General features: G+C 43.2%; 1 protein-coding gene across 1 annotated transcript in view; it reads right to left on the reverse strand.

The window, feature by feature from the left end:
- Positions 1–23,936, reverse strand: part of SASH1 (SAM and SH3 domain containing 1) — a 324,331-nt gene extending 300,395 nt beyond the window's left edge. The window contains exon 1 of the mRNA XM_060168292.1: positions 23,762–23,936. Within this exon, the coding sequence (XP_060024275.1) occupies positions 23,762–23,806 (45 nt within the window). The 5' untranslated portion in view covers positions 23,807–23,936. The remainder of the gene's footprint in view (positions 1–23,761) is intronic.
- Between the last annotated feature and the right edge of the window lie 206 nt (positions 23,937–24,142).

The raw sequence follows: 24,142 nt of genomic DNA on the forward strand, positions 1-24,142 counted from the left end.
AAATAAGAGATGACAGGGTCATGTGGACTCCAAAGTATCTGGGTTTGACCCTGCCTCTTACCAGCCACATGACCTAGAAAGTCTGGCCTGGAACTTCTTCCAAAGTACTGTAGCATGAGGGTGTTCTGTCCTGACGTGGGTGCTAGGAGCAGGAGGGCGGGGGCGGGGGTGGGGGAGTTGTCCCTCCAGGGTGCCAGCCCCAGCCCTCCTTCTGCTACGCCAAAGAGGCGAGGACAAAGGCCAGGGAGCTTTGGCTGCAAAAGTCAGATGCATCAGGGCTGCAGTGTTGTGATAGAACCAACAAATTAAAGGTCTTTCCCGCTACAGAAATCTGTGCCATTTGATAGAAAAATAACAGTTTTCTATTTTATATATTGGAACAGAAAATAACTTGTGGCCCAGACCTCCATAATTTTCCTTGTGATGTTATTTTTCTCGTGTGGGCTCTTATTGTGGTGATGCGCTAACTGGCTGTTTGTCACTAGTTCTCTTCTTGTCCTCTTCCCTCCGTTGCCTGGCATCTGAGTTTGTTTTTCATTTCCATCAGTGGCACACAATTTCAAGCAGATGTTTTAAAAAGTGCTTGACTTTTAAGCCGGGTATGCCGTGCTCTCTTGATGGTGCCGTACTCAGCCCCAGATCTGGTTTGCAAATGAAGATGCTGGTGCGCTAGTTGGCTTGATTTTGGACTGATTTCCGCGGGGTTGTTATTGCTTGAACATACCCTGGAAGCCTGTCAGCATTTTGAACCTGCCCACGCTATTTTCGGGGGTGCGGGGGGAGACACAGGCCCAGCACAGACTGTAGGGCTGAGAAGCACACGCTTTAGAGCAGGGCGATCTGTGTTTGAACCCTGCCTTCACTGCATGCTGGCTGTGTGATCACAGACAACGCTTGCAAGTTTCCTGTCTGTAAAATAAGGGTAAGAATGGACCAGCACCTCATAGGCTGACAAGCGATAAAGTGTGTAAACCATTTCGGTTCAGTGACTAACATGGAGTAAGCACTCAGTACATCCCAAAAGAGTGGTATTATTTCTGTCTAGATTTTAAAAATCCTTACAAGAGTCCTACGGGGTAGGTTGCTATTAATATTATTATCACTGGTTGTGGATAAAAAAGCTGAGGCACAGAGTGGTTAAGTAACTTGCCCAAGGTGGCACAGCCAGTAAGTGGCAGAGCAGTCTGGCTCCAGGGTCTCTCTGGGTCGCTGTTTGGTGCTCAGTGGGGCTGGGTGGTACATAACAAGCAGTGCATACTCTATTTCAGGCACCAGGAGCAAGCACTTCATAGCACAGGATTTTATTTAACTCCCTAACCTAACTCCCTTGCTACGTTCTGGGGGATGCTATGACTAGCTTTGTGATAGAGATAAGGGAAATCAGAGGGTCAAATGAGGTCAGGGAGGACTATGCTGCTGAGAGAGGCTGGCCCCCCAGTCTCTTTCTCTGCACGCCGCTGGGCATGGGTCCTTCAGAGCTGGACGGACCTGAGCGGTCATCTCATATAAATGTCCCCAGGATGCCAAGGGGGCTCCTGGAGACCCATGGGTTGGAGCCCACATGCCCTCACTCCAGCCCATTGTTTTATGTTTTTGTTCATGGCACTATGATAACAATATCAATGGCCGCTGTAAGTAATTCAATATAATTTGTGTTTTCTTTTCCTCTGGCCACAAGTCTTCTAATAATAAAAAGTTTCTAAAATGAATAAGTATTAAAAACCTAATTTGCACAAGCACGAGGAAGTCCAGAAGGCCAAGTAAACAAGAAATCTGGGCACTTTTCTTTAGAAAATAAAAGTAGTAGGGGAAAAAAAAAGGCTAAAAAGTGGTAAAAGTAGATGTGAGAAAGGAATACTGCAAAATTCCTTCATGTTATCCGTATTCTGGAAAATTACTGTCCACAGTTACATATTAGAAGATAATTCTGGTTATAGTTCTGCCAGGAAAAAGGTGGGTTTTTTTTTTCTGAATTAGGTATTCTTTTTGCTAATTCTGCCCACTATATACGTACCATAAATAAATTTTAGTGCTGTGGAAAAGTGCAGGCATGCTCTGTGAGCTGATTCTAACTGATTTTACATTTGAACCTTACATCTGGGGATACAGTAAAACTAGGCCATAATTCATCATCAGTAACAAGACAGTCATTAAAATGTCGCTTTCCATGATACCTCGTACACAGCTGTTTATTACTAAGAGTCTCATTTTTAAATGTTTTAACCTATTACAAGTTTCCTTGTTACCAGCCAAAAGGAAAGGCAGCCCGGCAGAGTCTCTCTAAATGTCCTAAAGACAGCCTCTCTCCTCTCCAGAGCGCACTTCCAAATCCCAAGAAACACCCAGCATCAGTTTTTGCCAAGTACGTTATGGAGGACCTATTTTCCATTAAGTTAAGCCAGTTAGTCTTAAACACTTTCCCTTTTTTAGAACCTCTGCTTTTGTTTGATACACATTTGGAAATTTTATTGATTTTCCAAGAAGCTAAGTTCTGCACAATTTAGCAGAACCAGGAAAGGTACCGACTGAGTTTCCCACCGATTTTCAAATGGGATCATTTTCTTTCAAACACTCACTGGATTTCGGTTGGAATGAGACAGGTGGTTTTAGGCTCAAAGCTATTCAAGGCTGACAGAATAATAAAGCAAGGCCAGCAGCCTTTCTCACAGACACCCTGTGCAAGTGCTGGCAGAACCCTGCAGGCTCTGTCCTCTACCTCTGCAGAGACAGGTGACAGGTGATCCCCACACTGACTTCAGATGAACCTGGCACCTCCGGGCTCCTGGGGACCCAGGGTGACGGATACAGGCCCACCTGCCTCCCTAGAACGTTTCGGTTTGGAACACATCTGAGTCCATTCACCTGTGCTGACCAAGGGCCACGACTGGGATGGACAAGGTGCCAGGGTGCGGGCAGGTGGGATGGGTCCAGGCATTCTCTCGGTCTTGCCCATTCAGCTCAGTTCAGCAGAAACACACTGAGTCCCTGCCAGGTTGCCATAGAGCACACAAAAAACTGTTTGTCACGGAGGCTTGCAATCTCCCTCTCACGCACAGCACTTTGGTAATACGAAATTCATCTCCCTCGTCTCATCCAAGCACTAAGTCTCTGATACCTTACAGCTGGGCGGAAGACCAAATAAATACACATCTCGGCACATCTGGGGACCCAGCTGTATTTAAGTCCAAATAATGCCAGAGAGGGTTCTTGCAGGAGAACAGAGTTGGGAAATCATTATTATCCTGTGCGATAACATTAGCTGACATGTGTTTGAAAAAGACAGTGTGCTAAGTACTTTACGTGCATTATCTCAATTAATCCCTAAAACATCTCTAGAGGGAAATACCACTTTTAATACAATTTTTACAGAAAATGAGGCATAGAAGTAACTGTCGACAGTCATTTAGCTGATAAGTGATGGATTTGAAACCCAAACCCGGGTTGGATTAACTCCAGAGTCTAAGAATGTAACCATTTTTGCTAATCTGCATTTCTCATTTAATCTTGTCTATTAACATGTGGGAAATGAGGAGCATACACGTGTTCTCCTCATCTGAACATGTCTTTTTTTAACTTCACATCAAAATGCATGCACCGTCAGTTTCTACCAATTACCAAACGCACAAATCAGAAACACAGCTCAGCCCAGTGTCATGAGCCACGGTTACTCTCGTTAGGGAAAAAACCCGCTCAAATATATTGCACTCGGTGTGAAGTGACAGAACTGTCATAAAGGTAATCATGTAAAAAACAAAATCTGCCATTATCCAGTTCCTGAATTTCTGAGGAGTTGTTTTCTGTACCAGCTAGTGATGAACACCCTTCTTCTATTCATCATTCCCAGTTTTATACTCTTGGGACTAGGATATCATCACTATCAAACCAGAGATGTAAATGACTAGGAAACATTTAGTTTTAGGCTTAGAGTCCTAGTAAATCAAAAGAGCAAGACGGAAAATAAACTATAAAGTTACGATGTCAGCTGGAGATTCTTTATAGCGGGGCCTTGACAGTGGTTTGCAAGTTTTGGTATTGCAGATGGTGGAAAGCAATCTGCCCAGGAGAACCAAAGTCTCCAAGCGCACACAGACCAAAGATAATTACAAGATCCTTGAACTGAAAGTCACCTCTATTGCAATCCCTGCTTTCAGGACCATTTAGTTGTTTATATGCGCAGAGAAGGCAAAGCCTTTAACAATACCTGCATGGGTAATTTACTTGAGAAGTCAGAGGACTCAACCCCACCCAGTCTTTCCTCTTAACACCCTAACACACACACACACACACACACACACACACACACACACACACACTTTGGCCAGAGAATTCTAGGCTTCTACAGAAATTACATCTTAACTGAGTCACTGAATTAATTCAGTTAATTAATTAACTGAATTAATATAATTCAGTTATTATATAACTGAATTATATTAACTAAAACAATCTTCACTCTTTAAAGTTGAATTTTGCTATAACTTTTTTCATGGAAACTTTACTAATCCTCTAAAAACTGGGAACAGAGATTCTTAATCTGGGGTTCGTGGATACGCTCCCCTGAAACAAGAAACAAGATGAAGTATTTACTCGGTGGAGTTGCATGTGCAATATACTGCGGAGAAAGTGCATAGCTTTCATCAGCTTCTCAAAGGAACCTGAGACCCCTTAAAGCCTCAAAACTACTGTCCTAGATACTGGTCCTCTAGTGTAGCTGAGGGACATGAGAGTTAAAAAAGATCCTATTTCACTTTCTAGAAGCTCATGCTGACAGGAAGTTGTAGCCCAGCAGTTGCTTCTTTTTTATAAAAACCAAAACAATTGTTGGAGGTGTCAGCGTCAAGGACAGGTTTTAGCAGGAGAAGGTAACAGTATCTCTGAGTCCCCTCCCCAGGAGCCACTGCTGGCCACCCTGCAGTCCCCGTCAGCACACTGCACGGCGCAGGCATGTGCACAGAGCTGGGTTTCGATGTGTGGGGTTCAATCCTCGATCTGTTACTTTCTACTGGTTGCATGACCTTGGTCAAATAAATGCTTCCCTATCCTATTTTTTTCATCTATAAAATGGGGGAAATAATAATATCCTCTCAAGAGTTATGTAAGGATTAAATGAGATAATGTGGAAGTAGTGCATGACACACTGTCACCTATCTGAAACCCTTGGAAACAGATGTGTTTTGGAATTCAGGTTTTTAAGAAATGTAATATATTGCTATCCTCTAGATTATTTAATACCACCAGCATAACCCATAATAAATGGCTATTTCTACAGCAAAACTATGAATATTCACATTAAGAGGGATGAACCAAGATTACAGACAGCCTTATGTCAATTCAGGACAGGTTTTGCCTCCCCAAAATGTCAGTTTTCAGAGCATTTTGGATGTGGGGATTGAGAATAAGCAACTGTCAGCCTGTTTGGAAGAATCCTACTTTCTTCAGTTCCCAAGGCCCTAATTCTTGTCATTGCTGAGTCACCAACCTTGGCTTGTCCTCATACTTCTATTCTCTGTGCCTTGGCGCCGGGCCTGTGGCTGAGCTGGTACCCAGTGTATTTCTCTTACCATAATGCTCATTTGAACCGTGTTCCGCTTGACCCGTGGCTCCCCTCTCCTACTATGGTTCTGAGTGAAGAAGACTCCTCTCTTCTCTTGGCTTTGTCTCAACCTCTCCCAGTTCCCGAGGCAATCTCTCTCCCACAGCTCCCCTGTTCCAAGGGCTGTCCGCCTCCTGTTCAATATATTCTCAGAAACTCTCAAAGTTACTCCCTGTGACGTTGGCAGGTATGCTGGTGAGAAGAACACTCTTCTCCTGGAGACAGACGAGACATTCCTCGGTTTCATTCAGGTATGCCTGAGAGCTGCTTGAGAGGAATGACGTGGCAAATCCTCCCGGACGGCACTCTGAGCCTCTCTCCCCCATCCCAGAGTGTCCCAAGAGAAAGAAGATGGACTCCAACATCAACAGAACAGCCGAGGGGGACACTTCTAGGGGCTCAGTGACAGTCAGTGGCAGGTAGGAGCTGCCGAAGGCTACCCTCACGATACTACCTGGCCGTGGGATCACACAGTTTAGTATTGGTGGTGCAAAGGGGACGATCAGACATATGGGGGTTTGATTTCTCCTTGTTTCACATGCTGTGTGACCTTGGGTAAGTTACTCTAAATTCTCTGAGCCTCAGCTATAAAATGGGGATAACATTACCCACTTGACTAGGGCTGTAATTAGGAGTATGTCAGCTAACCTATATAAATGCCCCAATAATTATCCAGTCTCTTCCTTAAGTGCCCTTCCCTAGACTTTCCTTCACTAGTCCGGGAGACCCCTGAAGGGCAGGAACAGATCTTCTCCTTGTATTTATTTCTAGCGTAGGTTCTGGGCCATAGCAAGCAAGCCTGTAATAAAGTAGTGAATAAATGAATGCAATTGTTTTTGCAGTTGGTAGCACACCTTTAGTTCCTGCTAAATCAGATATCCACAATTTGAGAAGAGGAAACTAGGGTGAGGGTGCCTGAGCCAGAGCTTCCTGGTCCAAATAACCATGTTTCCCTCTGATGTGGATAACAGAGGTAGACTGCACAAGCTCTTCCACTCAATAATAATGTTTTCTTTTTAAAATGGAACTTTAAATTTTATAGACAGAGTATTACATCCTAGTAACGAGAATGAAAAGTCTTTCTTCTACTCAACTATCTCATTTAATTCTTATTACAACTTATTTGGTAGGTAACATTGTTGTTTCCATCTTATAGCTACAGAAACAGAGATCTGTGTTCACAACTGATGCTTATCATTCGTATTAATATAATCCTAACCAGTGTATTCTTTCTTTTTCTTCCAGGTTTATTGAGCTATAATTGACATACAGCACTGTGTAAGTTTAAGGTGTACAGCATAATGATTTGATTTACATATCATGCAATGATTACCACAATAAGTTTAGTGAATATCATCTCACATAGATATAAAATTAAAGAAATAGAAAAAGTTTTTTTCCTTGCGATGAGAACTCTTAGGATTTACTCTCAACTTTCATATATAACACACAGCAATGTTAATTGTATTTATCATGTTGTACATTAAATTATATCCCTAGTACTGATTCATCCTATAATTGGAAGTTTGTACCTTTTGACTACCTTCATCCAATTTCCCCTCCCTCCAAAGTGTTGCATTTTTAAAAGATGTCTCAATTTAGAGTAAGACTTGAAGATCTACTACAGCTCAATACCTCTTTCACTAATCCTCAACTATTATTAATTAAACTAATTAATTATTAATTTCACTAATCCTCAACTATTATTAATTAATTTAATTCTAGCATTCTCTTGGGTTCAAGCAGATGATAATGACCAAACTAATTCTAAAATATTTTGTAGACCCCAAGATTCATTTAGGGCTTTCACTGGTTTTGGAAATTAAGACACCTTGGATTTAAAAGCTTATTCAAGCAGCTTTGCATATAGTTATTCTTCTGTTTTCTTGGACTAGAGAAGAAACTAAATGATTCCAATTTATCAATATAGAAATCAATGATGCTGTTTTTGCAGCATTTTTAATTAGCCTCAGTTCCTTATCTGTGAAGGGGACACTAACAGTATTTGCCACGCTTATGCGAGACACCCGTGGAAACACCAGGGCTTTGCCAGCTGTGAAAAGCTGCAGCTGCTAGATGTAACCTTATTGTGATAGACTGCCAAAGGTCCTTTCCAGTGCTAATTTTCCATAATTCCAAGATTCTGTAGTCCAGCAGTAAACAAGGTTTTTACTTACAATCTACATTTTTCTTTCTGTCTGATCCTTATTTTTGCTATGTCTGAAAGAAACTTTGGGGAAAAAAATGCAGTGCGCGTGTGTGTTCCTTTTTTCTTATAGTACAGTAGTTCCCCCCTTACCCAAGGTTACACTTTCTGAGGTTTCAGTTATCTCTGGTCAACTGCAGTCTGAAAATGTGAAATGGAAAACTCCAGAAATAAACAATTCTTAAATTTTCAATTGTGTGCTGTTGTGAATAAAGTGATGAAATCTCGAGGCTTCCAGCTCTGTCCTGCCCTGGATGGGAAGCAACACTTTGTCCAGCATATCTCACCCTCATTAGTCACTTAGCAGCCAGCTCGGTTATCAAATCGACTGTTGTGGTATTGGGGTGCTTGTGTTTGATTAACCCTTACCTTACTTGATGGCCCCAAAGTGCAAGAGTAGTGATGTTGGCAATTTGGATATGCCATAGAGTAATCATAAAATGCTTCCTTTAAGTGAAAGGGTGAAAGTTCTTGATTTAATAAAAAAGGAAGGAAATCATAAGATAACGCTAAGATCTACGGTAAGAACAAATCTTCTATTTGTGAACTTGTGAAGAAGAAAAAAGAAATTTGTGCTAGTTTTGCTGTTGCAATCTGCCAAAGTTACAGCCACAGTGTATGGTAAGTGCTTAGTTAAGATGGAAAAGGCATTAAATTTGTATAAGATAATTTGAGAGAGAAACCACATTTATGTAACTTTTATTACAGTATGTTGTTATAATTGTTGTATTTTATTATTATTGTTGTTAATTTCTTACTGTGCCCAATTTATAAGTTAAACTTCATCATAGGAATGTATGTATAGGGAAAATACATGGTATATAAGGTTGTGCCTTGATATCTGTGAGGGACTGCTTCCAGGACCCTGGTGGATACCAAATTCCGTGGATGTTCATCTCTTACACAAAGTGCTGTAGCATTTGCATATAACCTATGCACATTCTCCCTATACTTTAAATCATCTCTAGATTACTTATAATACCTAATACAATGTAAACGCTATGTAAATAGTTATGAATACAACCTAAATATTTTGTAAAACCCTCTGGTGGGATGCAAATTCAAGTCTTGCCTTTTGAAACGTCCTGGAATTTTTTTTCAAAATATTTTAAACTTGTGGTTGGTGAAATCCACGGATGTGGAATCTGAGGCTACAGAGGGTCAACTGTATAGGGTTTGGTACTATCCCTGATTTCAAGGCATCAACTAGGGGTCTTAGAACGTACTTCCCATGAATAAGAAGGGACTACCGTATACTTTTTTTTTTTTTTTGCCTATAATAGAGTAAAACAAAAGGCAGTCTCCATGAGAAAGCACTGTGACTAGAATCCAGGTAATAGAGGAGAAAGATCAGAGAGAAAAGGGAGCTGAAGTTAGAGGAGACTGGAAGGGCCCATTTTTGAAGAACGAGGGAGACACACTGGTTGGAAAGCACTTCCGCCGCTCTGATAGGTAATACAATGCATTTCTCCCCCAGAAGACACTGACAGTGTAGGTAAAACATGTTGCTCTGGAGGTTTGGAGGTAAGATGCTCGATATAGCTGACAACGGGTGAGGACCATGTGGGGGAATGAAGATGTAGAAATTCCTCACACTCAGCCAATGTGATCTGGCGCTCCTTCCAGGATTCCAGACCATGTGTACGCTTAATTTAGCCTGGCCCTGCACACTGCTCCCCACGAAAAGGAAAATCTCTCTTAGTTTCTCTTTTCTGGCCATTCCCTTTTTATTTCTGTCAATAGAACCTTAAACTATGCCTAGATAGAGGCACACGGTCACACAGATGAGTCTACTTCATCTCTTCCAATGATGAGAGGCAGGTGTACATGATGTGAGATGCAGAAACAGCCTTTGATTAATATTTCAGTCACAGGAGAGGAATTCGGCTACAAGATGAAGGCGTATTAAGAAACAGCTCCCAGACAAATGGACTTTCTGAGTTCATCTCGAAGCATCCAACATCAGATTCACACTGCGTCAAAATTCAGATGATTTATACAGTCTCATTAGGTTCTATTAGTATTAATGGGAAATATGCATGTATATCGATATATGCATTAGTGCAGGCAGATTTCCCACAGGATTTTTGCTTTGGGGCAAAAGCTGCTATTATGTGCACCTTCTCCACAATGGAAATAGAATTATATCCGCTAAATAAGTGCAGTTGGTCCAACGAAGTGACCACTAAAGCCTGGGGCTTGAAGCCAGCTCAAGCTGGAGTTTCTAGGTTTAGCAGGTTAGTGACAAACTGTTTTTGTTTGGTTTTTGGCTGCGCTGCGAGGCTTGCAGGATTTTAGTTCCCCAACCAGGGATCGAACCCAGGCCCCCTGCAGTGGAAGTGAGGATTCCTAACTACTGGACTGCCAGGGAAGTCCCAATGACAAACTGTTAAGCAGACTGTTTATTCTGAACCTGAACCTTTGACTCCAACTGACAATTGCTCTAAAAGGACAAAGAGGGGGAAATAAAATGATATTAATACAGTTTAGATCTAGGGTATTGTTAGCTTTGCAAAACTGAAAAGCAGGGGGAATTAACATTTGATACCTCGTTCTCTCCATTCTGTCCCCGCTCACCATACACCCATAAAGCTCCCAGCAGCACACAGAGTTCTCTGTTCTGTTCCTGCTTCCTTCTGCCATACCTCCTCCCAGAGCCTTCTTTCACACTATGGTGTGAACATCTAATAGCAGCATAGCAGCATAAATGTCATCCATTTCACTAATAAACTTGGCCGTGTGACATGACAGGCCTCATGGAAAGGGAAAGAGCTTTAGAACTGATCAGTTCTGGGATGGAGACGGAGAATCCAAGAAGGATGGTCATAGCCAAAATCAAACACTCCGTTGCTGTCCCGTGCAATATGGTAGCCACTAGCCACATGTAGCTAAAGCGTTTAAATTTAAATTGGTTAAAATTAAAAGTAACAGTTTTCTTCCTCAGTCTCACTAGCCATGTTTCAGATGCTCAGTAGCTACATCTGTCTAGTGGGTACTGAATTGGTGAGTGCAGACATAGGACATTTCCACCATCATGGAAAGTTCTATTAGACAGTCTGTTTTAGTGGGAAATGGTAAGTCAGGATTGTGACACCCAATGATGTTTCCCAGGAAAATCCAGTCTAATGGGCAGGGATGCTCTGTCAATGCTTAAACTGAGTTGGGGAGGTCTGTCTGGTCCCTTTGTTTTGGAACAAGAACGTGGGCAGTGGCTGGGTGTTGGTGGGGAGACAGTGAATAAAGGAAAACCGTGAACAGCGTAGGCACCTTAGAGCTAGGGTTGATCTGATCATTAACTCTATAAGGACTAGTAGAGGATAAGAGATGCTGAGGAACTCAAAACACTGGGGTTAGATAGAACATGAACATAAATTTAAAAAATTACATAACATTTGTGTTAATAATTATTAATGATTATTTTCTATTTTTGCCAAGTGTCTTAGTCTGCTTAGGCCGCTACACCAAATTACCATAGACAGGTGGTTTAAGGAACAAACATCTATTTTTCATTGTTCTAGAGGCTGGTACGTCCAAGATCAGGGTGCTGGCAGAGGCAGTTCTTGGTGAGGGCCCACTTCCTGGTCTGCAGTCAGCTACCTTTTCACTGTGTCCTTACTTGGTGGAGAGCAGAAAGAGAAGCAAGCTCTCTCCTGTCTTTTCTCATAAGGGCACTAACCCCGCCTTGAGGACTCTATCCTCATGACCTAATTACCTCCCAGAGACCCCACCTCTAAAACCCTCACACTGAGGATTAGGGTTTTTCAACAGCTGAATTGCTGGTGGGGGAGGATAAACATATAGTTCCTAACACCAAGTTATACTACTGACATAAACCTTCTTTTCAAAATACAGTTATTAAAATTTCAAAGGGGGTAAATTTAAGGAAAAATATTACATGAAAACTAGTATGGGAGAAAAGAGCAATACGGTAAAATTCCTAAATGTGGTTTGCAAAGGACGGAACTTTGAAACACTGATCCAAGGTAAAGGGTCTGGTCTGTTTCTCAGTAGGGCCACCTTAACCATCAGGGGCACCAGGCACAATGCCCAGAACCCACAATGCTTTCAGAGATCCATGCCAACGTGTTAATTTCTTTCAAGAAAATTAAATTCTGGAGAAAAAATACACTTTCAAGTCAAAGAAATGTCTTAATAAATAATATATATATATAGTATGAACATATTTGTCTTTATACCAAGACAACTGTAAAACATAACTTTCAACATTTTTTTTTTTTTTTTTTTTTGCGGTACGCGGGCCTCTCACTGATGCGGCCTCTCCCGCTGTAGAGCACAGGCTCCGGACGCACAGGCTCAGCGGCCGTGGCTCACGGGCCCAGCTGCTCCGCGGCATGTGGGATCTTCCCGGACCGGGGCACAAACCCGCGTCCCCTGCATCGGCAGGCAGACTCTCAACCACTGAGCCACCAGGGAAACCCTTTCAACATTTTTTAATGGAGGAAGTGGCCCACAAAGCCAAAAGTGCCTGGGGCCCATGAAAATCATACCACCACCCCGTTTTTAGGTACACATGGGAGGAACCTTGAGGCAACGGGGACACAGAAGGGTAGCATTTGCTCAGCAGCATAATCAGTGGGCAGGGGTGGGGGACTCGGATTTCAGCAGGAAAGCGTAAGTATAAATCAGAAAGCAACAGCAGCATCCCATGCATGCCCGCCAGCTAAGCACGGTGTGAGCTAAGGTGACTAGCAGACCGGGTGCCCAGGGCTCAGCCCAGGCCCACCAGACACCAGGCTTAGGACAGTAGGACTAACCCCAGTTCAAGTGATCACTACTTGCAGGTCAGGATGGGTTCTGGGAGTGGAGAGAGCTGAGCCTTCGGGGGAAGTTTCGCTGGGGACAGAGGAAAGGCAGGATAGTCAGATCATGGGATTTCAGTCATCATCAATTAGGAAGACCTATTCGGACTATTTAGTCCTGAAATCACATCATGGCGTTTAGGGACAATCACGTACTTGGCCTGAGTCAGACTTCTTACGATTATAAGAAACACAAATGAGAAGCAGATATACACATACACACACAGGCAGCAACCCCTAAACACAAAATGTGACTTGGGAATGTTGTCAGATATTCGTTTTGGCAAAGAAGTTTATGAAACAATTACCTAACGCACCCTGAAGGCAAAGACTGCCTAAGTGAAGGCTGACTCCAGGACCTCTTGACAAGGTCTGTGATGAAGGGGTATAAATGCCATTTCAACTTGGAGAACTGTGGCTAAAGGCCTGGTATGCAGACCGATTCTATAATATCTTGTAGTTTCTCTCTCGTTGCCAAGTGAGAAGAATGACATTGATAAATCACCCTATTATAACTTGTAAAAAAAAAAGGAACAGGTACTTAGAGAACTGACCAATACACACCTGAAAAAGACAAATGGCTGCGGGAAGATGGCCGATACAAGTTGGAAATTAGTGATACCCGCTGTGGGAGGAACAGAAAACGTAGCTGACAGAGATAATATACCAATCTCACGGATATCCATCGATTCAGGTCACCTGACAGTCTTCTTGGAAAAAAGTCTCAATTACTATTAATGTACATAAAAACACCCTGAAAACTATGATACATCACGCAAGTGCAAGGTATTATTATAACTTAACCAACTGAAGTGGAAAATTAAAGCAATTATCTATATACTTTCATTTTAGGCTCAAGTTTTGGGATATTTGGTCAGGACTTTTTTTTTTTTCTTTTGGTTAAATGGTCTAGATATTTACCACTCTAATGTGTAGAATCAGCAAAAAGAGTGTTTTGATTTTCTAAAACCTCCAGCTTTCAGGGGGACTCAGAATGACCGTGTAATGATAAGTGCCACAGATACCTCTCCTTTGTGAAACTGGGTTATTTTGTGCTGGTGAGCGTGTTGGTTTCTACAGTGGCATCCAGCACCTAGGCCACAAATGGCTTCCTTCTTAAGCCTCAAGGGTTTCTGCAAACCACATTCCAGTGGTCTGTAGAAAGTGCTGCCCTACACTTTCCATTACCTCAGAGTTGGGCCAAGTCGGTCTGAGGGGGAGTCATTAACTGCTTCAGTGTCTTCCTGTGTCTGATTAACTACAAATATATAATGCAGTTCAGCAGTGTAGGAAGCCACATGGGGAACCAGGGCGAAAATTCACTGCAATTTTCTCTGGCAGTTGTCAGTGGTCAGCAAGACCCAAACTGAAACCTTCAGTTGCCAACAGTTCTAAACAATACGCGTCCATGTTCCCGAGGTGGAGTGGCCCCGTGGGGGCCCAGGCTGAATGGGGGTAGGTTGGGTGAGAGGGACAGAATGGAAGTGGATAGAAAAATGAACTTCTGAGATATGAATAAAGAAAGGAATGGATTAATGGAAGGGACCCATATGTAGGTTTCTGATGAATTGCTGGTGATACTGTGGAAAGTACACGTGGCGTCCGAGACAGCCCATTTTTACTTCAGGAAAACTCATTCTCGCATTCTGCAGCAGCTGCTACTATTTGGATTATGAAGAGTAATAAGCCATATGGTGTGGCAGAAAGGAATCACACATCTTTTCACATGGACAAATATTATCATTCCAATACATAAACACGTCAATATAAGTGTTTTTTTCTTCTGGGAGCACTACAGCCCCTGATCTCATTTATAAGAAAATGACTCACTCCGGATGTGCAAAAATTACCTGCCACGGTTATTACTGGACCCTGCACCAGTGGTCTCCTCAAGTTTTTTTTTTTCCCTTATTTGCAGGAAGACAGGAAGAAAGGGGGGAAGGGAGGGAGAGAGGGAAGGAGGGAAGGAAGGAAGGGAAAGGAAGGACGGGAAGAAAGAAAGTCAGAAAGAAAGAAAGAAAAGAGAAAGAATGGAAAGCTGATCCGAGGAAGAGAGGGCGCCCTGTTCCTAGCTCCCCACCTAGAAGGCAGCCCGACCCCAGAATGCTCATAACTAGCTCCCCACCTAGAAGGCAGCCCGACCCCAGAATGCTCATAACTGAGCCAGCGAAATACCTCGCAACCAAACCCAGGAGGCGAAGGTGGAAAAGACTTAATCAAGCTACTTAGAGTGGTCAGTGAAGGCCTCTCTTGATTTTATTTTAAATGTCTCAAGGACAAAGCATCCACCGCGGACCATACATGCCTCCTAACGATCTATCTAGATCTTACAGTTCTTAATTTGGTCTTGTTACTTCTCTCTGCCATTTCATTTTTCTTTATTCTTCCTTGCCCTGGAACTTCCTAGATAAGGTTTTTCTCCTGAGAATCTACCACTTTTGGCACACGCTGTTTTGTAATCAACCCCAAACTTCTCTTGCTTATATCTCTTCCTGCCAAGGCTGGGTCATTGTCTTCCAAGGCTTTCCAGTGTCTGGCTTTTTAGGCCCATGTGTGTCCCTGCAGGGCAGACAAGCCCACTGGACTCAGGGAGAGCAGTCCTGGGGTGCTGTTTGCAGGGAGGGACAGAAGGGGCATGGCTTTGCTATTCAGGTCCTGTGTCCACCAAGGGTCAGCCCTAGTCAGGTGGAACCAAAGGAAGCCTCTGAGGGAGAAGACCTGGAGGAGACTGGGGGGACCTAGAGAGCTGTGCTCGATGGAGACAGCCATCCTAGGAAACAGCACAATGATGGACAATACTACTTCCATGGTAGCACAGTTTGTAGTGGGTGCTTTCCCCCAGTGTGCAATTCCTATAAGTGAACAAACTGGGATCAGTTTACCAAGTGACCCTTCTCTCACTCTATAGAGTCCAGATGGCAGATTACGGAAAAAAAATCAAATCCCTAGGAGTCTAGGATTAACATATCCACACTACTATATATAAAAATAGGTAATCAACAAGGACCTACTGAATAGCACTGGGAACTTTACTCAGTATTCTGTAATAACCTATATGGGAAAAGAATCTGAAAAAGAATAGACATATGTACATGTATAACTGAATCACTTTGCTGTACACCTGAAACTAACACAGCATTGTAAATCAACTCCACTCTAATATAAAATAAAATAAAATGAAAAAATCGAATCCAGCATTCACCTGCTGCTCGCTCAGCCTGCACCTCAGGGGCCTTCAGCTCCAGGGCCATCTGTGGCCAGGCCGGTGAGCATAAATGGATGAATCATCAAGGCTAAGAGAGAGTAGGGGCTACGGGGAACTGGACGATGGATGCATTCAAATTAAAACACCTAGCGGCCCTGCATACTCGCAGCAGACCCATCTGCAGATGCATTCAGCCTCTGGGCCACCAGGTTGTAATTCTTGCTCAGAAACCCATCACCCTCCTCTGCGTGGGCACCTCCCAGGTTCCTCCACGGGCAGCCCACTCTGTCTGTTCTCCCTCACTCTCAGATGTGCTGGTCTCAATCCATACCTTTTGGCCAATGTCACATCCACTGTCCCAAGGGTATCACTTACAGTCCAGCCCTTTAATAGGCTGCTGGGTGGAGGTGAACAGCGGTGGACCCAGCAATCTGTGTTTAAGCCAGCCTTCCAGGAGATTCTGCTGCAGGCTCAAGCTGTTTTGGGGGTTTTTTGCTTTTATAAATTTATTTATTTATTTATTTTTGGCTGCGTTGGGTCTTTGTTGCTGTGCGTGGGCTTTCTCTAGTTGCAGCGAGTGGGGGCCACTCTTTTTTAACATCTTTATTGGAGTATAATTGCTTTACAATGTTTTGTTAGTTTCTGCTGTACAACAAAGTGAATCAGCTATACACATATAGCCCCATATCCCCTCCCTCTGCGTCCCACCCTCCCTATCCCACCCCTCTAGGTGGACACAAAGCACCGAGCTGATACCCCTGTGCTATGCAGCTGCTTCCCACTAGCTATCTATTTTACACTTGGTAGTGGATATATGTCCATGCCACTCTCTCACTTCATCCCAGCTTACCCTTCCCCCTCCCCACGTCCTCAAGTCCATTCACTACGTCTGTATCTTTATTCCTTTCCTGCCCCTAGGGTCGTCAGAACCACTTTTTTTTTTTGTTTTTAGATTCCATATATATGTGTTAGCATATGGTATTTATTTTTCTCTTTCTGACTTACTTCACTCTGTATGACAGACTCTAGGTCCATCCACCTCACTACAAATAACTCAATTTCGTTTCTTTTTATGGCTGAGTAATATTCCATTGTATATATGTGCCACATCTTCTTTATCCATTTATCTCTGTTGATGGACACTTAGGTTGCTTCCATGCCCTGGCTATTGTAAACAGTGATGCAATGAACATTGTGGTACATGACTCTTTCTGAATTACGGTTTTCTCAGGGTATATGCCCAGTAGTGGGATTGCTGGGTCGTATGGTAGCTCTAGTTTTACTTTTTTAAGGAACCTCCATACTGTTCTCCATAGTGGCTGTTATCAGTTTACATTCCCACCAGCAGTGCAAGAGGGTTCCCTTTTCTCCACACCTCTCCAGTATTTACTGTTTGTAGATTTTTAGATGATGGTCATTCTGACTGGTGCGAGGTGATACCTCATTGTAGTTGTGATTTGCATTCCTCTAATGATTAGTGATGTTGAGCATCCTTTCATGTGTTTGTTGGCAATCTGTATATCTTCTTTGGAGAAATGTCTGTTTAGGTCTTCTGCCCATTTTTGGATTGGGTTGTTTGTTTTTTTGATATTGAGCTGCATGAGCTGCTTGTATATTTTGGAGATTAATCCTTTGTCAGTTGCTTTGTTTGCAAATATTCTCATTGTGGTGTGCAGGCTTCTTGTTGCGGTGGCTTCTTCTATTGTGGAGCACAGGCTCTAGGCACGCGGGCTTCAGTAGTTGTGGCACTCAGGCTCAGTAGTTGTGATGCACAGGCTTAGTTGCTCCATGGCATGTGGGATCTTCCTGGACCGGGGATTGAACCCATGTCCCCTGCATTGGCAGGTGGATTCTTAACGACTGCACCACCAGGGAAGTCCCCAAGCTCAAGTTTGAGAACCTCTGCTCTCTCCGGTTGCTCTCATCTTCACTTTGCCATGTGCCTCAGTTCGCCTGTATTCTTCCTAAATTGCATGCCTAAAACTAAACCTTGACCCACATAGACTATTATCTCATTCATTTTAGAAGAATAAAAGGGCATTATGAAGATTAAATTAGATAATACCCTTGAAATACTTAGCACAGTTCCTAACACTTACTAAATATGTAATGCATGTTAGTTATTATTGTCATCATTAATCAATGTGTTATATTAATTATACAAGTTTTTCAGTGTGGTCTAAGACCAAATGAACTTTTAGTGTATGGTAAGTTTCTACTGTGGACTCTGTGTCAAATTCCTCTAGAGTTCCTGTCTCTTATTTACAACTCATATATTTACATAGTGAATGGAAAAGTAAAACCTGTATTTTAAAAAAACCCCAAAACAAAAAAAACGTGTACTGAAAACAGTAGCATAAATGGTAGGGTTGAAACACCCTCATTGATGTAAGGAAGTGATCTTGTTACATCAGCTAAAAGCTGCACAGGTTTGGGGAGGAAGACGATAGATCCCCCCCAAAAGGAAGGAAGCAATCACAGAGGTACGATTCCTTTGAAGTGGTGAAAGGAGAGATCAAACATAAATTTTAAGCTTTCTGATATTTCAAAGAACACAGAGGATCTCTTTCCTAACCCTCCTCCAATTTTAAACGCCCTGCAAAATCTCCACCCTTCTTCCGTTTTAGTTAAAAGACTATTTTATATAGTAGAAAAAGTAGAAATGCCAGCCTGTGCTGGGTCTGTATTAAAATCCGCTCAATAAAGAATTCTGACTTTCATTAAAATAAGAGCTAAAGGAGGGCCAAGAGGCTGACCTTCACGTCGTTCACGAGTGACACCAATCACCTGGCCTTGGCACGCGCATGGATTTCTCGCAAGGATTTCAGCAGGTGTTTTCTGAATTGCATCCAGAATCGCACTGGACAGAAATGCAGCAGAGGTCGCCGAAGCCACATCAATAATGATAAGCAGGCTGATCGCGGCCCCCTCCGGCCCGCCCTGTGAGCCCACGAAGATCCCATCACCACTGAGTCCGCAGGAGGCAGCGTCTGTAGGAGCCTCTAGCCAAGTGCCAAAGTCATGTTAACACACTGGAGATGGACACTCTAACAGTGCAGGCCAGAGGTCTAAGGGAATGAAATGAGCTTAGGAGAGGAAAGTGGAGGAGAAAAAACACACAGATTTTTTTTTTTTTAATCAGTAGGTTTCATTTTAAAATTTGGGATATTTTCAATACAAATGCTTACAGTGTTACATCAACACTGCCATATTTTCAAGTATACTTTTTTTTAAAGTTAAATTGTGCACAGGGAACTCTGCTCAATGTTATGTGGCAGCTTGGATGGGAGGGGACTTTGGGGGAGAATGGATACATGTATCTGTATGTCTGAGTCCCTTTGCTGTGCACCTGAAACTATCACATTGTTAATCAGCTATACTCCAGTATAAAATAAAAAGTTAAAAAAAAATAAAGTTAAGGGCTTCCCTGGTGGCGCAGTGGTTGAGAGTCCGCCTACAGATGCAGGGGACACAGGTTCGTGCCCCGGTCCGGGAAGATCCCACATGCCACGGAGCGGCTGGGCCCGTGAGCCACGGCTGCTGAGCCTGCGCGTCTGGAGGCTGTGCTCCGCAACGGGAGAGGCCACAGCAGTGAGAGAGGCCCGCGCGCGTATCGCAAAAAAAAAAAAAAAAAAAAAAGATTAAAAGAAAAAACTATTAAAAGTACTCTGCAGGGACTTCCCTGGTGGTCCACTGGTTAAGACCTTGCGCTCCCAATGCAAGGGGCCCGGGTTCGATCCCTGGTCAGGGTACTGGATCCTGTTTGCTGCAATTAAGACCCGGCAAAGCCAAATAAATAAATAAATAAATATTTTAAAAAAAAACTCCAAAGGTGAAATAGAACACGTGTATGGCCCCTTAAAGTTCTCCACCTTCTATGATTCACAATTACCTTTAAAACCTATCTAGGACTTTTCAGTCTAAACGCACAACCTCTTGATTTTCTTCCCTTGTGTACTTGTGATAACTTGCCTCCCCTTTCAAGCTCTCAGGTGAATTGTGTACCTCTTTCTCTTGTGGACAGAAGAGAGTTTAAGTAATACAACTATGTGTATGCCTGGCAAAGTCGATCATCTAAAGCAAAGGATGCTGCCAGGTCACCAGATTTCAGTGGGCAAATTGATACGAATAAAGCCAGAGAGGGGGAGATGTGAGAAGCAGACTAACTAGAGAGAAACTAACACAGTGAGTGTGAAAGAATAAAAATGTTTAGCAACCAATCGCTAAGAAGGAGAAATGGGAAAATCTACCTACAATGTCATGAAAACAGAGAGACGAGGAGTTTTGAGAGTGCAAAGTGTTCCATACGGCAGGAGTGTTGCTAGCAGAGAAATTTTGTTCTGAGCTCTTAGGATGGGCACTGGTGCCTTGAGATTTTTGTAGAAAAGATTTGGCTACCTCAAGGAACAGGGAAGTATCAGATAGGTTTGCTGGCCTTAGGAGTAGATCTAAGGAGAATTAGACTTCTCTTTATCCTAAGCAGAGACAGACTGTTACCTAGTACACACGACAGCCATCATTTCTAACTTGATGTAGTTTACACCCTACAGGATCCCATTCATCAACCAGCATTTCATATTTTTCCTTAGAAATATGCTTCTTTCTCCCTGTTCAACTTATACCGCTCTGGCCTGGGACCCCTGTCATCTCATGTTTAGGTCCTGTAACAACAGCTTTCTGACGGCCTCCAGAATCTTCAGAATCCAATCTATGTGGACAGACTACTTTTCCTTAAACGCTGCTTTTACCATGCCATTCTACTGCTCCCATACCGTCCATGGCTCCCAAGTCTTAACTCCTTTGCTTGGCCTTCAAGGCTCTCTAGGATCTGCTCAAGTTTCTCTCTCCCCGACCCTCACATGCATTTCCTGTTCAGTCACTCAGTACTGTCCCAGCACCAGGGGTGCTTCCGCATCCCAGCATTTATTCAACACCATCCCCTTCACCTGGATGCCCATCCCTCTCCTTTCAAAATTCTATCCATCCTTCTTGATCCATTTCCTTCATGAAACCTTCTCCAACTTCCCTGACTTCAGAGTCCCTGTTGCATTTAGTGTGTGAACCATGCACTTGGATACTCTTTTATATATTATTTTGTTCTCTAATTGTTTCGTGTACATATAGCTCATCTCTCAACTGTATTTTGACCTTCGTGAGTCAAGAGCGTGTCTTCTTCCTCTGTGTTTTCTGCAGAAACAGGAGAGTAAGTACAGAAGCCAGACTCGGTGAGTGCTTGCCTGATGCTTTGTTCAGTTGAGCTCAGGTGGAGAGAAGGAATGGGGGTGAATGGGGCTTTCAGGTTGGAAAAAAAGAAAAACGGTTTGGGTCTCGGGGGTGATGATGATCACACAGGACTACAGAGTCCGTTACCACTGTTTACTTCCCCCAAACACCTGTGCCCGTATATAGCACCCACTGGCGACTGCGTCCTCATATTAATCCGTCCGTGCTGAAGCTGGCGTGTAGGACCACTGTGCTAAGTCGTGTGCAGGGCAGGGACCTGATCTAGCAACTGTCCTCGAACAACACACAACCTTGGGGATTTGAAACTGCACCTGGAGGCAAGCTCCCGAGTTTGAACTTGCAGGGGCTGCTCTTATCCTCTTAGAGGAGAGGATTATCTGGTCCTGTCCAGCATGGAGGTGAATTTCTAAGCGGCACAAGCAGTCTGAAAGACCAAAGACACGCAGAAATTCAAATGCACTAAGAACAAAGAATAACTAGGGAATTATCCATGGAGGAACTCCTCTGGTCCTCCAGGTAGAGAAGGCTGAGAGCAAATGTCCCATATTACGGATGAAAGGACCTGCTTCTGACGGCAGAGGCTTATATTTCTCACTCCCACACTGCTCGCTACGCAGACAGCGCCTAACCCGTCATTAAATCTCTGGGTCTCATCATCTATGCAGTTAAGGTAACGCCCTGCTGACCACAAGAGAGGTTGGGTGCATTAATTATGATAGAAGGACACTGTGAAGGTACACCAGCCTCTCCAAACTTTGTTTCTGTCGATGCACACAGGCCCCTGGGCAGCCACAGGATCCCAGTGAATTTCAGTCCCTCCTGCCCTGGGCTGGGCCCGTCCCTGGCTGTCTGAGTTGGCAGGTATTTTACCTATTGCACAGCCCGGAAGGAGCTCAGGGGAGACCGGTGAGCTGCTGCCAGCAACTTAAGGCGGTGTCGGGGCCTGATGGCCTGGCGGTAAGTGGCCATCCACTTGCCAAGGGAACTGGTGACAACATGTAGTTGCCGAGATGGAGCCGAGATGGAGCCAGAGGCTGAAGAGCTTCCAAAAGAGGAGAGAATTTTCAAGACGGCAGTTTGAGTCACCAAGGTTGAAGAGAACAACAGGCGAGCCTGAATTTGTGATAGGTGTTTACTGTACAGTTCTGATCTTCTCTCATGGGACAGACTGTGTCTTACCTGGAAACTCCTCGGGCAAGGAACTGGGGGGGGGGTCTAAGTGGGGAGGACCAATACCTACCCCTCACCCCTTTGTGTATTTCCTGAGCTCCAGCCTCTGCCTGGGCCCCTCGGGCTGTCCTCGCATCCTGGACCCCGCCAGCTGCTCCCTCAGTTCCCAGCCCCTTGGAGCACAGACATCCCTTCCTGCCCTGAGGGCATGCAGGAAAAAGACCTTTTTGTTTTTCTGGTTTGTCAAAATGAGCTCCTAATCAAAACTAAGGCATTTAAACAATCGGAATATTACAAGAGCATAGAAATGGTTCAGTCTCCAGAATACAACTGATTGATAACATTTTGCTAAGTGAATGACTCGGATAAACGAAAGTGGGCGTCTCCAAAGCTTGCATATGGATCTGAAAATTGGGCCTTTTTAGTTATGTCTGGGAACAGTATAGTGTTTTTTTACCCTGATTTCTGCCAGCCGAGATATAGCATTTAAACCTAAGACACCGGGCATGGTGAGCATTCTTTAATGAACAGAAGTGATTATTCTAGAAACCAATGTTTTAATTTGTTCTTGGAGTCAACTTTATGTTATAAAAGAAGATAAGTCATACTGCCAGGGAAAAGACAGGTAGATCACATTGCTGCCACCAAAAGAGACTTTTTTATTCCGATCTAAAAATCACCCATGTTTGCAACAGAATCTTCTATTTCCAGTGAAGTTCAAATTCACATTAGAAAGGAGAAAACACAATGAAAAGTTATACTATGGAACAGTGAGATATACTAACTGAAAAAGCACTGCACTGGGGTTGGGGTCTAGGATCTTGTAACCCAACTCTTGGTTCTTCAAGTAGGGGAACTTCAGTTTATTCAGTTATAAAATGAGATGATCAGCCAGGGTCCCCGAGACCTGGGAATCTGTGTTGTTTGGCAGCCTTTCAGAACTTGACCAATTCATCTGAAGTAAACTCAACAGTTCTCAGTGACATAGAAATAAGAGGTCTGAATATGCCCAGTTCAAAAATCATAAAAATTAGCTTTAGACATTAGTATGTGCCTTTTTCATGCTCTTCTGATCATAGTATACATTATGATCATTATGTATATATACACACACAGACAGGTGTATTTATATAATCCTAAATGAGATACATTTAAAGATAATCAAAAGTAACAATGCAACCCAGAGTTCCAAGAAACGCTTCATCTGTGTTAAAAACCTAGTTCGATGTTACAATCCCTCTCTATCAGCGAATCGTGTTGCTTCAATAAGGTAATGTCTTGCGTGCCCACAAGCTATGTGGTATGGTTCATCAATAAAATTAGAAAAACTTACACCCAAACAATTCATCCAAAGTCATTTATCACTAATACCATTTGGTATGTAGAAGGCATGTTTCACTTTAAAATAATGAGCAAGGCTACAGTCCTTTGATTATAAATTCCCCTTTCATCTTAATTTTATGAAAAGCCAAAAGGAAAATGCCCAGCATGATGCCCTTGATATTTAAACACTTCGTTCCACTTACCATTAGTTTGCTCCAAAACTCAGCCTCCCTTGAAAAATGCTCCATATTGAAGAGATAAATTTCGTGTTCTGCCTTGTCAAATGTGTCACTTGGATTGCTCCAGTGACTGAGCACAGGGAGGCAAACATTTCAGCCAAGCTGCTTTCATAATACTGATGGTTTGCTTTCTCTCATCCCTGAGAGGCTTGGGAGAAATGAAATTTACATACGTTGGGGTGAGATGGGTGTGGGCATTTCCCATAGTTATGATTCAAAACCGAGTTATGTTTCATTCAGGGAGATAATAATATAACTCAAAGAAGAAAAGTATCCCCTAGCATTGCTGCCACTTAAGACATGACAACTCCTGTTGCCTTGTGCCAATGCACCACACCGCAGTCT

The sequence above is a fragment of the Lagenorhynchus albirostris genome, chromosome 12 (assembly GCF_949774975.1).
Source record: "Lagenorhynchus albirostris chromosome 12, mLagAlb1.1, whole genome shotgun sequence".
NCBI classification, from domain to species: Eukaryota; Metazoa; Chordata; class Mammalia; order Artiodactyla; family Delphinidae; genus Lagenorhynchus; species Lagenorhynchus albirostris.